Raw genomic sequence first — 16,693 nt, forward strand, 5'->3', positions numbered from 1 at the left:
TCTTCCAGACGACTGAGTCTATCCATCTATATCCTAGCTTTTCCTTTCTCTCTACGTGACTACAAGAAAAGTTGAAAGAATTTGAGTAGTAACTAACCTTCTTACCAAAGAACTCCAGAAGCAGTATTTTGTTTAGTTGTAACCCTTTAAAAAGTCTTTTCTCAGCTTTCAGGCAAAGACCAAGTACAAAAGTAGGTCTTATTATATTAGCCAAATTACTGAACTAATCATTGAGCCTCCAGAGCTGCCTTTATAGCCGATGGCTGTAACCTCCAGGCTATGTGGCCTCTTGCTTTTTACTACATTAGTTCAGTTTCCTAATCTTTCTCTTCCTTTATGGCTCACAATGATTAAACTGCCCACCAACCAGATATGGTTTATATAAACAGTAGTTTTAAACAAGTATTAGTGAAGTTACTCTTGGATTTATTAAGTCTTTGGGAATCTACGCTGTATTCAAAAATGTTAGTTTAAAAAAAAGGCAAGGTAATAATTTAAATTCTGAGAAAAACCATAAAGTGCCAGTCTATGATTTTATGATTTTATTTATATTACAAAAGAGTGATTTATCCTGTCTCCATCCACTCCTTTCAAGACCCAAAGATTAGAAAAGAAAGCATAGAAGATGACATTTCACAGCTAAATTAGAGAACTGTGACAGTAAGGAGAGTCATGGGATTGGATGTAGCCCAGTGGTAGAGTACATACTTGGTGTGAACAAGGCCAAGAGCTTTACCCCACACTGCAAATAACTAAACATATAGAGCTAATGTTGTGTGGATTTCCCAGGGATATGAAACAAGTGTCTGAATTGGACAGCTTCAGACAAATCCAGCTTGACTAGTAGATGAGCTAATGAGGGTAAAGGAATGTTGGATGACTATGGAGCATTGTGGGTATGCTGATTTATATAGCTCTAAATCCACTATTCTAGTAGAATTGGTGCAGACCAGGGCATAGAACATCACCTAGTGTTAAAGACTGCAGGCTCAGCTAACATAAAGCTCACTGGGAAAAGTATGTTTTTATGTGTACTCTGACATTTCCCTTGTCGAGGATTCTTTTAGTGTCTGCAAACACTGTCCGATTGTGGGAAGGCTTTTTTCCTGCAGTGGGGCAGGGCACATGGTTTCAATGTATTGAAGAGTTGCATGGTAGAATAATGGAACAGGATACCCTACGATAATGACCTTTCTTCAGTCAGATCTACCTAATTTAGATGACTTTTTCTTTCCTGAAAATTTCCTCATGGTATCATATTGTTTACATTCCTAAATCTTAATTCTTTCTTTCCATAGATAAATGAGAAATCTGAAGAGCTGTATATAATAACTTCAGAAAAGGACAAGTTATTTTCTGAAGTGGCTCTTAAGGAGAGTACAATTCAAGGTTTACTTGAAGAAATTGAGAAAACTAAAGATGGCCTAGCAACTTCTGGTCAAGAATTTCAAAACTTTAAAGCTCTTCATGTGGACTTGGAGCAAAAATATAAAACGGTCCTTGAGGAGAATAAAAGAATGAATGAGGAAGTGGAAACTCTGTCTAAGGAAGCAGAAAGCCTTGGTTTAAGTTTGGATGCTTTGAAGACTGAGGTTAGTGCAAAATATTGCAGAATCATCTTTAGCTTTCTTTAGTTTGCTGTAGAGTACTTTGTTTTTGTTTGGTGGTGGTGGTTTTGTTGTTCCTGTTCCATTATTGAGGCTTGAATTTAGGGCCTTCTGCTCTTGCTTAGCTTTTTCACTCAAGGATGATGCTCTACCACTTGAGCCACACCTTCTCTTACAGGTTTTTGTAAGTTAATTGCAGATAAGTTTCTTCTGGATTTGTCTGCCTGGGCTGGCTTTAAACCTCAATCTTTATAGATCTCAGCCTGTCAAGTAGCTAGGATAACAGCTGTGAGCCAACAGTGTTTAACTTTTACTGTGTGATTTATGTTTTGCTTTGAAGCTTTCTCAGAAGAACCAAGAGCTTCAGCAGAAAACAGCTGAGGATCAAGCAATGTTAAATGACCTAGAACACCTGAAGGAACAAGTAAAAAGTAGAGATTTGAGGTTACAAAATGTAGAAAGAGAGAATGCACTGATCACTGAGCAGCTTCAGCAAACCTTGGAAGAAGTGAGAACCTTAACTAAAGAAAAAGCAGAGCTAAAGCACATCCAGGAGAGCCTTCAAATAGAACGAGATCAGCTCAGAAGTGACATCCAGGACACTATAAACATGGTATGGCTATAACTGATTAAACTTTGAAGAGTCATTACAGGAGCCACCATTTATCAGTTATGATCGAGTAGAAACACTAAAACTATGTGTTCACATTGTAACCGAAGCTGTTCTGTTTCTCTGGCAAAGAATATAGATACTCAAGAACAACTGCGAAATACCCTAGAGTCTTTGAAACAGCACCAGGAAACAGTTAACATACTGAAAATGAAAATTTCTGAAGAGACTTCCAGAAATGTACAGATAGAGAACAGAGGAGAAACTACAAGTGAATTTCAGCAAAAGGTAAGGAAGGAAAAGGTATTTCTTCTAATTTTTTCTGTATACTAGTGTATCAGAACTTAAAAAATACTTTCTAAACCTTTGTGACAAAGGTTAACAAAATTAAAAGATTGTTTACTATTAATTATAGCTTTGATAATTATTTTATGTCAGACATTCTATACTAAAGTTGATTAGAGCTCACAATTCAGTCCATTTCAAAGGACACTGCCCTAAATTTATTTATTTATTTATTTTTGTCAGTCATAGGGCTTGAACTCTGGGCTTGGGCGCTATCCTTGCGCTCTTCAGCTCAAGGCGAGTGCTCTACCACTTGAACCACAGCACCACTTCTGGTTTTCTGGTGGTTAATTGGAGATAAGAGTCTCAAGGACTTTTCTGCCTGGGCTGGCTTTGAACCATGATCCTCAGATCTCTGCCTCCTCAGTATCTAGGATTACAGGCATGAGCCACCAGCGCCCGGCACTCCTAAATTTTATACAGATGTCATTTAACAGAATTTTCTACTTTCTTCAAATATCTTTAAAATAAATGGATATATGTGTACTGAATATTTACTTTTTTGGTGAAAGAGGAGGACTAGGGTGTGAACTTGGGCTGATGCCTGCTAGGCAGGTACCTTACCACTGAACCACACTTCTAGCCCTTTTTTTTTTGCCAATTCCAGGGCTTGAACTCAGGACCTGGGCACTATCCCTGAGCTTCTTTTGCTCAAGGATAACACTCTAGCACTTGAGCTACTACTTCTGGCTTTTTCTGTTTATATGGCACTGAGGAATTGAACCCAGGACTTCATGCATGCTAGACAAGCACTCTACCATTAAGCCACATTCCCAGCCCTCTAGCCCATTTTTGTGCTGGTTATTTTTAAGATAGGGTCTCACTTCTTGCCTGGGTGTATTCATATGGACTGTGACATCCCAACATTTGGGATGACAGGTGCACTGCCATGTTCACCTTCTTCCTTGAGATGGCGAATACTATACCACTGAGCTGCATTCCCAGCCCACCCATAACTTCTAATTCCCAAAAGATTATTATTCCCCTATCTTTTGTTTTTATGTATATTATTTTTCTGATTGGCATTGATTGCTTGTATTTATGAGGTATAGTGCAACACTTCCATGCAGTGTAGAATGATCAGATTAGTATAACTGACCTATCAAATCACTTTGGACAAACACATTTGTCCTCCATGTTGGAACATTCTAAGTCCTCTCTACTAGCTATCTGGAAACAGTCACTATCATACTACTGGAAATGCTGGTATTCCAAGGGGCCCCTCTCTCTAGTCATCTGAGAAGCTGAGGGCTGTATTGGTATGTCTATGCTGAATGCATTTTGAAGTGCTCATTAAACTGTAAGCTTGGTCTCACCTGAAGGACATTTTGTCTTGGTAATTAGACCTGTTAGATTATGTTAACTAATTAGAAGGCTGAATTCCAATTTGAACTGTTGTCATTACAGAACACTGTTTCTGTCTAGGCTGTACTCATGTATACTATTGCTTTAGAATCTGAATTCTCACATGCGTGACACCAATCCCAAACATGCTCACCATGGCCATGGCTCTTGTAAACAGTAAGAAGGTGGCTAAATGAAGTATCATTTATTTATAGTAGAGAATAAGCATCGACTAGCAATTACAATTTGAAGAGACTGTTAACAGCATGGGGGATTAGGCTATGTTTTAAAAGTTTTTTAACAAAGCCAAGTACTGGTGGCTCCCACCTGTAATCCTAGCTACTCAGGAAGCTGAGCTCTCTGCAGAAAGAGTCCATGAGACTCTTATCTCCAATTAACCAGCAAAACAGACAGATTAGAAGTATGGTTCAAGTGGTAGAGCACCAGCCATAAGTAGAATAAGCCAAGCAAAAGCACAATGGTCTTGAGTTTAAGCTCTGGTAACAGCTCACAAAAACAGATAAATGTTTAAAGTTTTGAAGTCATAGGTTATAGTGAAGATTAAATGTGTTAAGATAGAATAGTAACTGATACATAATATTATTGGCTATTTTTTGTTACTGTTAGATAGTTATCATTAACTGCTTAAAGTCTGGTCCTCCCCTATCGGGGATGGTCATCCTCTTCCACCAAGTGTGCAGCTTCCGGAGGGATGCACATGGAGCGGTGAGGGAGGAAGGGGACACCCATCTACCAGCCAGATCAGTCGAATCAACCCTGACCATCAATGGGGTGACAGAGATCACAGTCAGATCACCCTCACATCCGAATCAGTACATTTCTTTTTGGATAATGACCTCTCTTCCCTTGCTCTGTTGTATTCTATTTTAGATGGCCTGCATAGATAAAGAGGCGAACTTGGGATCCCAAAGCCTCCAAACACTGGTTGCAGATATTAAGGATGAGGAGGCAATTGAGCAACAACAGAGTAAGATACACTCGTTAATCCAAGAGAATAATGAACTCCAAAAAATGCTGGAAAGTATTACAGCAGAAAAGGAACAACTGAAGACGGACCTAAAAGAAAATATTGAAATGGTAGGAGTTAGCACTGTATATTTGGCAATGCCTTTTAGTTTTTAAGTTTTGTCAACTTCATTGAGCTCTACTCAGTGAACAATGAATTCATCTCATGGAAGTACAAGTTTGACACATGTCTGTACCTATGTTCTCACCTAAATGGAACTGCTGTGTCCTACCGAGGTGTGTGCATAACCTGAAGAGAATTTACTAGTCTGAGCTACAGATTAGTTTTTCCATTTTCCATTTCCTTTAGTAAATTAAGAAAATTCTGATGGTTCCGTGTCCTCTCTCACCAATGCTTTATATTTATTGGGGCTTTTAATTTTAATGAAGATGTACCTTATTTTAATTTGCTTTTCCCTAATGACAGGAGGTTGGGACATTTCTTAATACATTTATTTACTATTCTGTGTCTTCTAATCATGTATTTTCTTGGTGATATGACACAGATTTTCAGTGTGCAGGCCTTTTATGTACTTTCCTAAATTTGCATGCTTCTATTTTAACTCTCTTAAGTTTTTAATTTTGTTTTTAGTTGTTGGTATTTCTGAGTATTTGCACACCTGGTTAGTTCTTACATATATATTGAGAGATAATATAATCTATATATGCTGAAATTAATGATTTGAAAACGTCCCTATAGATCACTGTTTCTTAAATATTTCTGCAGGAATTTGCTCTTATTTCTTGATTTGTGGGCTAAGATAAATGCCTTTTTTTAATAAAACATGAGCCAATATTTATTTTAATCTCAACCTTTCCCCCCACCCCCTTTAATTTTAGACCATTGAAAACCAGGAAGAATTAAGAATGCTTGGAGATGAACTAAAAAAGCAACAAGAGATAGTTGCACAAGAAAAGTACCAAGTCATAAAGAAAGATGAAGAGCTAGCTAGGGCCCATGAGAGATTGAGAGACATTGAAGAAACGGTAAAGGAAAAGGTAAATTTTCAAAATTACTTCTCTGGCCATTTTTTCCTGGCTATTCCTTTTTTTCTGGTAATTTTAATTATTGTAGACCTAATTCCAGAAATAGCATATATTTCCAAAATAAACAGATTTCAGGCTGTTGGTTTTTTGGGCATTTGGAATTTTAGACAGTTTGAATTTATACTAAGAACTTAACATTCCTTATGAGGATTATATTATTCTAGCCTCTAGGTGAGAGGAGGCCTTATGTCTTCTACACTAATCATGTAATGTATCATCCATGATACATTTGTTAAGCCCTACTACAAACCAGGCGCTGTCCTGAGCACTTGTCAACAAAACAAAGGCTATGCCTGTGTGCAAACATATTGATGACTTGAGGCTTTCAGTTAAATGAATCATTCCTTTGTGGAAGTTAGGTGCTCTAGTAGTAGGTGTATAAGACCTAAGATTCCTGCAATAACCATAATCCCAAAGTGATTCTAGCATGTAACCACAAAGCCTTTTTGTTTCCTCTGAGAGCTACATACTTCCATTCTAGATAATACATCATGGTTTCTGTTGTGCCACCTCTGTTTTAACTGTGATTCTTTTCACTATCTTAATTAAATTTACTAAAACCTAAAAAAAAGAATTCAACAGCCTGTGACAGTTTATGCTTCTGAGTTTCTTTGCACAGCCCCTTTAAGTAGCTCATTAAAAGTGAAAAACAAATTTTTTTTAAGTTTTTAAGATGGTGTGAAATTACCACTATTTGGTAGCCAAAGATTGTATTTGATTCATCTATTGCCTTTATTTTTACTTTGATCTTCCTTCATCAACCTATATAAATTTTCTACGTAAAAATAAACTTTCTAAGTAAATATATAGATATTCTAAGTAAAGTATAAATTTTCTAAGTATGCAAAGTGAAAATTACTGCAAACTAAATCGCTTTCAGCAAGAGAAATAGATTCTTGTCAGTCTATGTCCAAAATTGGCCATGCTCCCCTAAACACTTATCCATGAATCTTTCTGTCTCTTCTGCCTTCTCATGTTTCCCAGTTAAACTGCTTGGCTTTTACTGCACCATTCTGGTTTCTGCTTCCATCCACAAGCCACCTTCTTCCCTGGGTCTCTTTGGATCCTTTCTGTGTCTTCTATCATCTCATTTATATGATGCCCACTTCCAGTGGGATCTGCCCTTCGTCCTTGCTTAATTACCACTGCAAAGGGCCTATTTCCAATTAAGTTCACATTTTGAAGTTCCAAAGGGACCCACATATTTGGTGGAACATTAGAAAGTGTCCCATTATGCCTTGTTTATTGTGTGTATGTATGTGTGTGTATATATAAATTTATATATTTATTTATTTACATAGTATGTGGGTATATACTAAGTTTTTTACCTAAATACATTAGTTATACAGGGGGAATTTCATTGTGACTTTTACGTACAGACATACAATGTACCCCAATCAAAGTCACCTCCTCTGTCACTTTCTCTTGTCTCTCCTCCTATCCCCTTAAAATAATTTCAAGGACTTTCAATGTTCTGTTTTCATATATGCAAATGAAGTACTTTGACCATCTTCACTTCATTTACCCTCTCCAGTTCCCCTTCTGCCAATCACTGCCTCCCCCAAACCAACAGAGCCTGCTTTACTTTCTTCTCATTGTTTTTTTAGTGCATATTAATTGTATCACAGTACTTCTTACTTGTATATATTATATTTTAATCAGATTAACCCTCTCTATTACTCTCTTTTCCCATCCCATATTGCTCAACAACACTCATTGTGATTTCTTATGCCACCTTTATACATCAATGAGTTGTAAATGCTGCTTGTCTGTTTATATTGGGGCTATAGGCAATATTGTATTCATGTTTTCACATAAATAATTGGGAAGATCTGGTCAAAATGATAATTATAAAACTTGTACATTTTAAGAGCCAGCAACTCCAAGAAAAGCAGAAACAACTTCTCACCACAAAAGAAGAGATGAGTGAGTTGCAGAAAAGGATGGATGAAATGGACAAGCTAAAGAATGAATTAAAGAATCAAGAATTAACTTTGGAACATATGGAAAGAGAGAAGCTAGAGTTGGCTCAGAAACTACATGAAAATTATGAGGAAATTAAATCTATAACCAAAGAAAGAAATGAACTGAAGGAATTACAGGGATCATTTGAAATTGAAAGAGACCAGCTTAAAGAATATATAAGAGAAATCGAAGCTACAGTAAGTTGTACCCCATTTCTTTCTCTGATAAACTTTCCTTTAAGGACAGTCAACTAGAGAGAGAGAGGCAATGGCAGAATAATGTTGTGATAATAGTCTTTAAATTTCACTTACCAATTAAGGGCCTACAAACAAAAGAAGAATTAAACATTGCTCGCATGCATCTAAAAGAGCACCAAAACACAATTGATGCACTACAAAAAAGCCTTTCTGAGAAAGAAGCTCAAATAGTGAAGCCTCAGGAGGACTTGGAAAAGTCAGATACTGATTTACAAGAAAAGGTATGTCTTTTCATCTTCCTTCCCTTGTTACTTCTTCCTTCCTTTCTCTTTTGATAAGCAATAAGTAGTGACTGAGTTAAACTCTATTCTTTTGGTACATGTTGACAATCTGGGTTATAGAAATATAATCTGAATGGTTAGAGAAAGTCTGAAACCTGTAGCCATTTGCAGGAAAATGAGAAAGCTGATGAGTAAGCAATCAAAGTAACATCAAATAACAGTAAACACTATAGAAGAAATGGAAGATTGGGACAATCAGACCAGTCCATGTTAAAAACCTGTGTGCCACATTAAGAGTATTGGAATAAGCTACTCTCCAGTGGCTCATGCCTGTAATCCTAGTTACTCAAGAGGCTGAGATCTGAGGATCGAGGCTCAAAGTTCAAAGCCAGCCCTGGCAGCAAAGTTTATGAGACTCTTATCTCCAGTAAACCACCAGAAAACTGGAAGGGGTACTGTAACTCAAGTGGTAGAATATTAGCCTTGAGCTGAAGAGCTGAGAGGCAGTGTGCAGGCCCAGAGTTCAAGCCCCACAACTGACAAAAAAAAAGTATAGGAATAAATAAGACACTGTTATTTTTCATCAGTGTAGATCTAGTTTTTAAATCCCTCAATTCCCATGTAGTTTAAAAGAGATATGATATGCAAAATTACATGATCAAAAGAAAAAAAAATCAGTGTCCACACATGGGAAAATTGAGAGTAGCTTTGGATCTATCTGAGCAGTACATTTACTAGGAAATAGTTCAGCTGTAGTTTTTCTTGTAGCATTTGAAAACTAGACAAAAAACAAGGCACATACAACTGATTGAGATAACAGTTTGTTGGTAACATGCAAGAATTGATTCACCTTGGATCTAAGATGAAAGAAAGTAGTAGTTAAGTCGTAAAGTTATGATTAGAGACAGTGGAGTTCAGAAGAAAGGAGTAAGTGGTGTTGTAATCTGAAGTAAGTCCTAAAGATTCAAAGTCACTTTCATTGCTGTGAAAAGTGTCCTGACCTTTTCTTCTTTAAAAAGATGATAATGATTTCTAGATACTAACATTGGTACTTTATGACTATTACAAGGTGTCAGTGCTTCATGAAGAACAAGAGCTTCTTCCTAATATAAAAGAAGACAGTGAGACACAGAAAACAATTAATAAACTTGAGCTATTGGAAGAATACTCCCAAACCACAAATTCAGCACCAACAGAGAGCAATGAAATGGAAGTGCTCGGGCTGACTAAGAAACTTCAAGAAAGTCAGGAAGAGATACAGTCTCTAACCAAGGAAAGAGATGACCTTAAAAAGATAAAAGAAGCACTTCAAGTTGAGTATGACCGGCTGAAAGAAGACGTCAGAGAAACCTTGGCTAATGTGAGTTCCATGTGTTCCTCCCATTTTATCAAAATCAAGTGTTCAGATTTGATTTTTTGGGGGTGCTAGTTTTCTTTAAATGCCTTTTAATCATGAACTGATCGGGAAGAGAATTTGGAAATAAATTAAATGATCGCTGGCAAAAGCTAACAAACTATTGAAACTGGGAGAGCAGTGTTTCAAAGAAGATCGCTATAAAGTGATTTAGAAGCACCAATGCCAAATTATTGAATAGGTAAAGCCAAAAGCGGATGCTTTTATTTAGTTCTTCAAATCTGTTCCTCTATGACAAGCATGGTGGTATGTGTTATAATCTCAGTTCATGGGGGTTGAAATGGGAGGGTAATAGGTTTAAGGCCAGCCTGAGCTACATGGTAAGCCCCTGTCCTAATTTTAAAAAGGAAAACCGTTCATACTACTGTCATTCTCATCGATTCCATCAGAAACCTGGAAATCATGCCTACTGATTGTATTCTCCCTATTCACTGTACTTTTTTTTTTTTTTTTGCCAATCCTGGGGCTTGAACTCAGGCCCCAACTTTCTTTGGTTCACCAGTTGAACCACAGCGCCACTTCCAGCTTTTTCTGTTTATGTAATACTAAGGAATCGAACCCAGGATTCCATGCATACTAGGCAAGCACTCTACCACCAAGCCACATTCCCAGCCCTGTACATTTATTATCCCACTGCTACTCTTGAAACAAAGACTAGACTACATGTGGTCTGGGAGAGTCTGGACTACACACCTTGCTGTTCTCCAGCCTAGCTCACTCTGCTATTCCTTGTACTCCAACAACACTCACCTGTGCTTTTCAACTCTAGGCTTTCAGGAGCTCTGGCTGGATAGGCTCTTGACAATACAATACTTCCACAGTCTTTGTGTAATGAATGCTGTCATCCTGTACACCTCAGCCAAAACTATCTTATCTTCTAGGAAGTCCCTCCTACTCATAATATTCAGGTGTGACATTGAGGCTTGGGAGTTCAGTGTCTTTGTTGGTAAGATTACGAATAATGTCTACCTTTACCACTCACGTGTAAGTCTCAAGAAGGTAAAATCATGTAAATAGTACTATTTGATCCCTGATCTCTTAAGAGGATCATTGATAACGATGATCTTTCAATTAAAAAAAAAGTGTTCAGGGCTGGGAAGGTGGCTCAGTGGTAGAGTGCCTGCCTCACGTGCACGAGGCCCTGGGTTCGATTCCTCAGTACCACAGAAACAGAAAAAGCCAGAAGTGGCGCTGTGGCTCAAGTGGTAGAGCGCTAGCCTTGAGCTGAAGAGCCAAGGGACAAAGTTCAAGCCCCACAACCGACAAAAAAAAAGGTGTTAAATGTCTAAATAATGGAAAAATGGATAGTAGAAAGATTACTCTGTAAAGGTGTCATTGAGTCCTGTCTCAGTTGTTCTAAAAAAAAAAAATGAACTTCTTTCTCCCTAAACTATCTCTAGATGTCATCTGTATTATTTATGTTTCTCTTAAGATCCAAGAGGCTCAAGACCAAAGAGAAGAGTCCTTGAATATGGAAGAAAAAGATAATACCAAAACGATGAGTGAGATGGAGCAGTTAAAGGCACAGTTCCAAGCCAAAGCTTCTGCGTTGCTCACAGTAGAAATGGAAAAGCTCAAATTGTCTGAGAGACTTGAAGAAAGTCACAAGAAATTATTGTCACTAGCGAAGGAGAGGGATGACCTACAGCAATTACAGGAAGTTCTTCGATCAGAATGCAGCCAACTTACAGAAGACATACGAGAAATCACAGCAAAAGTAGGTTTCATCTTTTCACTGTGTATTTTCTAAAAACATTTTATATGCAGATTTTCATAAAACTAAATCTTTATGGGAAGGTATCAATTACACTATTATAATTATTATTGCTTCTGTAATTTTTTTTAATTTCCTCTGATACTAAAGCACCTAGAAACAGAGGAAGAACTCAGAGTTACCCGTGGTTGCCTGAAAGAACAAGAGGAAATTGTTGATACACTGAAAGTGAACCTCGCAGACAAGGAAACTGAAATATCAAACATTCAAAAGGAACTAGAGACAGCCCATGGCAAGTTACAGGAAAAGGTAAATCAGGGACCAGGAAAAGGGGGAGAACACTTGAGGGAGGGCGATAACTGGGTAGCTACTGTTTACATTCTGAAGTCATTCGGAAAGCAACCATTTCTTATTTTTCTTTAAATATGTGTATGGGCACCAGTGGCACACACCTGCAATCCTAGCAACTCAGGAGCTGAGATCTGAGGATCAAAGCCAGCCAGGGCAGGAAAATCCATGAGACTCCTATCTAATTAATCTCTAAAAAGCTGGAGAGGGAGCTATGACTTAACTGGTAGAGTGTTAGCCTCAAATAAAAGAGTTCAAGGACAGCACCCAGGCCTTAAGTTCAAGCCCCAGGAATAGCAAAATCTAATAGTAATAGTACATATGTATATGTACATGTGTATTTTTTATTATTTAACTTATTATTTTGAAGATCCAAGAGCTTTATGAGAAACAGGAACAATTTATCAATGTAAAAGAACTCAGTGAAACTCCAGAAAAATTGAATGACGTTGAACAATTCAAGATGCTTCTTGGAGCCAAAGATTCAGCCCTCCAAAGTATAGACAGTGACAGACTCAAGCTGAGTAAGAGTCTTGAAGAAAGTCAAGACAAAATAAAAGCTATAACTAAGGAAAGAGATGAACTGAGAAGGGTGCAGGAGGCCCTACAAGTGGAGAGGGACCAGCTGAAAGAAAACATGAAAGACATGGTCACCAAAGTAAGTCTTCCTCCTTTAACAGTTCTTGAAAACAAAAATAGGTTAAGGTAGTTGTCATGATAGTGTTCACTATTAAGTTACTCATTTTTCTCTTAATCACAAAAGAAATAGAAAAGAAATTGAAAACTGTTTGCATATATCCTAGTGAATACTAAGAAACTATTAGTACAAGATGCTTCAGGAAAGGCAAAGCCAAAAGTCAGAGGAGTTTAGGAAATTCATGTGCTGAATTATAAGAAAAATAGGTCTTGTTCTGTTAAACTGGAAAGTAGCGCCTAATTATTGTTTTCCTTAAGAAAGTACATACATTAGATTAAAATGTGTCGGAGAGAATGGTGGAAGTTCATTGAACAGCATGTGTTCTACTCATAAACTGACATGTTGAATTGAAACCCCTTTGTACAACAACTTAAGATAATTTTTTGTAATGTAAATAATTGGCCTTAATTTAAGAATTACTCTTGTGAATGAGGAAAGAGAGAGACAGGGAGATAGTAAATCCTTCTTTCTGTTGACCTAATTACTTTAATTTTCTCAGCTCCAAGAACTTCAGGAAAAAGAACACCAGTGTCTTACGATGGATGTTATTAATGAAGCTCAGGAAAAGTCTTGTGAAATGGAACATTTGAAAGAGCAATTTGAGGCTCAGAGACTAACTCTGGAAAATACAGAGATGGAGAACATAAAGTTGACTGAAAGACTTCAAGAAAACCTGGAAGTTATGAAATCTGTAACAAAAGAAAGAGATGACCTTAGGAATATGGAGGAGACTCTCAGAGTAGAAAGAGAACAGCTCCAGGAAGACCTTAAAGAAACCAAAACTAAAGTGAGTAACCATCTTTCCCCCATCTAGTAACTATGACCTTGTGTCCTAGAAGAATGATGGGTCATGGAGCTTATGGATAGAGTACAACATGGACCATAGCTATCCCTCCTGCACATGTTTATACAGTTGTGCAAAAGATAATTCTAGGAAGGATATCTGTTACAGCAAATTGCAATAATAAAACAGACAAAGGACTCGGGAAAATTCTGCCTAACCATTAGTTAGGGACTGTTTATATTGGCACAATCACAGCATTAAGCAGTGCAGGATAAACAAATGCAGCAGTGGTATTCACTAGACACTAGGTTGAAAATAAACTATACAACTCATGGGTGGAGATGCAAGGGAAAAACTGGGAGAGAACAAGGGAAGGAGTGACATTATATAACTGTAACCCCTCTGTACATCACCTTTACAATAACAATAAATAAATTTAAAATTTTTAAAAAAAGCAGGAGCAATAATAACTTGTAATAGTAAATGCCTGTTAGGGAGGATAAAGTTGCAGAGTAGTATAACTGGAATGTGTTTGAATGTGTCTAGACTATGTTTGAAATGCAAAAGTAGTGTAGTAAAGAGTGGAATGTCTCTTGGGGGAAGGAAATTTTAACTTTTTCTTTGGTTGTGGGGCTTGAACTCAGGACCTAGGCTCTTTCGGTCAAAGCACGCTCTACCACTTTGAGCCACAACTCCTCTTTTTTACTGGCTAATTGGAGATAAGAGTCTCACAGGGGCTTTTCTGCCCAGGCTCACTTTAAATTATGATCCTCAGATCTCAGCCTCCTGAGTAGCTAGGATTACAGGCATGAGCTACCACTACCCAGCTAAATTTTAACTTTTTTTGTATGTGTGAAAATACCGTACAGAGGGGTTACAATTATAAATTTTAACTTTTTACGTAGACTTTTTCATACTGTTTGAATTGTATTGGTCTCCTCTATTTATTTTTCTTAAACAATAAAGAACCTGGAAAAACAAGAGCAGCTAAAAATTGCTCATGTGCATCTAAAAGAACACCAAGAAACCATCGATAAATTGAGGGGTATTGTTTCTGAGAAGAAAGATGAAATATCTAGTATGCAAGAAGACTTAGAAAACACAAATGCTGCCCTCCGAGCACAGGTAGTATTATTATTATGTGTTGTTATTGTTGTCTAAATAACTGGGAGTTTGAGATCTGTGTAAGCAGCAATATAAGGACTCTAGAATTGAAGGAAGTGAGATCTGCTTCTTCAATTTAGAAACTGTTATTAGGCTTTCCACATGTACCTTTAATCCTAACTTACTTCTGGTTATCTCAAGATCCTAATACTTCAAGACAAAGAGCAGCAACTTCTTAAAGTAAAAAATGATCTCCAGGAAACTATGGATCAAATGGAACAATTAAAGAAACAGCTAGAAGCCCAGAATTCAACTCTGGAGAGCATGGAATCAGAGAAGCTCAGGTTGACTCAGAAACTTCAAGAAAACCTTGAAGAAATTAGATTTGTTAATGAGGAAAATGGTTGCCTGAGAACTGTGGAGAAAACCCTCAAAACAGAAAGAGATCAACTGAGAAACAGCCTTGGGGAAACAGAGGCCAAGGTAAATTACAGTCTTTCTTCTTCCTTGTTCTGCAATATTTTGTTTCTTTACAACAGCAACTTACCTTTGAGACATAAGGGATGGTTGGCAAGAGTGAAGAATAATTTTGGTTCTTAGCAGACAATTTGGTATTCTTCAAAGGTTTCAATGTGCCAGCATTTGGGCCACAGAATGAAATCTATCCTACATATGTCTTAACTCAAATTGTTAAGGAAAACTATATACTTATATATGTATACATATATATATACATATATATATACATAAACACATAAATATGCACATGCGTACATAGTTTATTATTATAGTTTGTGATTAAAAATGAGAAACAGTCTATTTGTTTCTTTGAAAGAAACTGAGTAAATATAAACAATGTGTCCAAATCCTATGCAGATCTTAAAAATGCAAAACAGATTTGATGTCCTAGTTGGAAGCCCAGAATAACCCTTAAAGCTGAATGAAACTGCTGAATAGCATATGTATAATGTGTTTGCTTCTGAAATACAAGTAAGTGTCAGGGGATGAGGACCAAAAGAGAAACTAACTTTATCACAAAGATGTAGTTTAAGAAGTAAAAGCAGAAGCAGGCTCACCCCTTTAATCCCAGCTTCTCAGGAAACTGAGATCTGATGATCAGATCTGGCCAGCCCAGGCCAGAAAATCCATGAGACTTATCTCCAATTAGCCACCAAAAAGCCAGAAGTAGAGCTGTGGATCAAGTGGTGAAGTACCAAACCTTGAGTTAAAAAGCTAAGGGATAATGCCCATGCCTTGAGTTCAAACTTCAGTACCAGCACATCAAAAAAGAAGCAGCCTAAGTATTAGCTCAGTAGGAAGCACTTGTTCCAAGTGCTCTAGGCCCTGGGTTCAATCCCAACAAAAACAAAAAAAGTAAAAAACATTCTCTTTAATAAGAAAATGCATCACATCATTTAAAAAATACTTGGTAACATAAGATCTGTACTGTTCCTGAAAGGAACTAAAGAAGGAAGAGGAGCTGAGAATTGCACACAGGGATCTGAGAGAGCACCAAGAAACTATTGATAAACTTAAAGTGATTGTTGCTGAGAAGACAAAGGAAATAGCAACTATGAAAATGGATTTAGAAAATTCAGATGCCAAGTTAAAAGAAAAGGTATTTTTTTGTGGGGGGAATGGGATTTCATTGATTACATAGTTGGTATATGCATGCTGAAAACCTAGGGAGGGTTGGGGGGGGGGCAGGTATGATGTGGTACATAAACATTGGAAGCATCTGGGATGTTGGCACTTATCCATACTGAAGTTCCTGCCATGTGGCCCAGCATCTCTGATCCTCCATGTGAACCTACCTAAGGGAAAAGAGTGTGAAGGACTACATAAGAATTTTCATAGTGGGCTGGAAAGTTGGCTCAGTGGTAGAGCGCTTGCCTTGCATGCCTGAGGCCCTGGGTTCGATTCCTCAGCACCACATAAGCAAAAAGGAAAAAGCTGGAAGTGGCGCTGTGGCTCAAGTGGTAGAGCACTAGCCTTGAGCTGAAGAGCTGAGGGACAGCGCCCAGGCCCTAAGTGCAGGCCCCCAACCAGACCCCCCCCAAAAAAAGAAAGAAAAAAAGAATGCTCATAGCAGCATGGTAAGGATGCTTATAGTAAGGAACTGACAACTCAATACCTACCAATAAGTGAATAGATAAATGTATTGTAAATCCTGAAGCAAGCAAAACCAATCCAGTATGAAGAGGGCCAAA

At 37.5% G+C, this 16,693-nt stretch overlaps 1 protein-coding gene across 1 annotated transcript in view; it reads left to right on the top strand.

Moving 5' to 3' along the window:
* Positions 1 to 16,693, top strand: part of Cenpe (centromere protein E, 312kDa) — a 60,742-nt gene that overhangs the window by 26,089 nt on the left and 17,960 nt on the right. Inside the window, exons 21-36 of the mRNA XM_013023746.1 lie at positions 166 to 191; positions 1,299 to 1,592; positions 1,948 to 2,220; positions 2,350 to 2,505; positions 4,798 to 5,004; positions 5,773 to 5,931; positions 7,851 to 8,141; positions 8,264 to 8,422; positions 9,492 to 9,782; positions 11,269 to 11,553; positions 11,701 to 11,859; positions 12,269 to 12,556; positions 13,095 to 13,382; positions 14,346 to 14,504; positions 14,685 to 14,966; positions 15,943 to 16,101. Of these exons, the coding sequence (XP_012879200.1) occupies positions 166 to 191; positions 1,299 to 1,592; positions 1,948 to 2,220; positions 2,350 to 2,505; positions 4,798 to 5,004; positions 5,773 to 5,931; positions 7,851 to 8,141; positions 8,264 to 8,422; positions 9,492 to 9,782; positions 11,269 to 11,553; positions 11,701 to 11,859; positions 12,269 to 12,556; positions 13,095 to 13,382; positions 14,346 to 14,504; positions 14,685 to 14,966; positions 15,943 to 16,101 (3,476 nt within the window). The remainder of the gene's footprint in view (positions 1 to 165; positions 192 to 1,298; positions 1,593 to 1,947; positions 2,221 to 2,349; positions 2,506 to 4,797; positions 5,005 to 5,772; positions 5,932 to 7,850; positions 8,142 to 8,263; positions 8,423 to 9,491; positions 9,783 to 11,268; positions 11,554 to 11,700; positions 11,860 to 12,268; positions 12,557 to 13,094; positions 13,383 to 14,345; positions 14,505 to 14,684; positions 14,967 to 15,942; positions 16,102 to 16,693) is intronic.

The sequence above is a fragment of the Dipodomys ordii genome, unplaced genomic scaffold (genome assembly GCF_000151885.1).
Source record: "Dipodomys ordii isolate 6190 unplaced genomic scaffold, Dord_2.0 Scaffold70, whole genome shotgun sequence".
Taxonomy (NCBI): Eukaryota; Metazoa; Chordata; class Mammalia; order Rodentia; family Heteromyidae; genus Dipodomys; species Dipodomys ordii.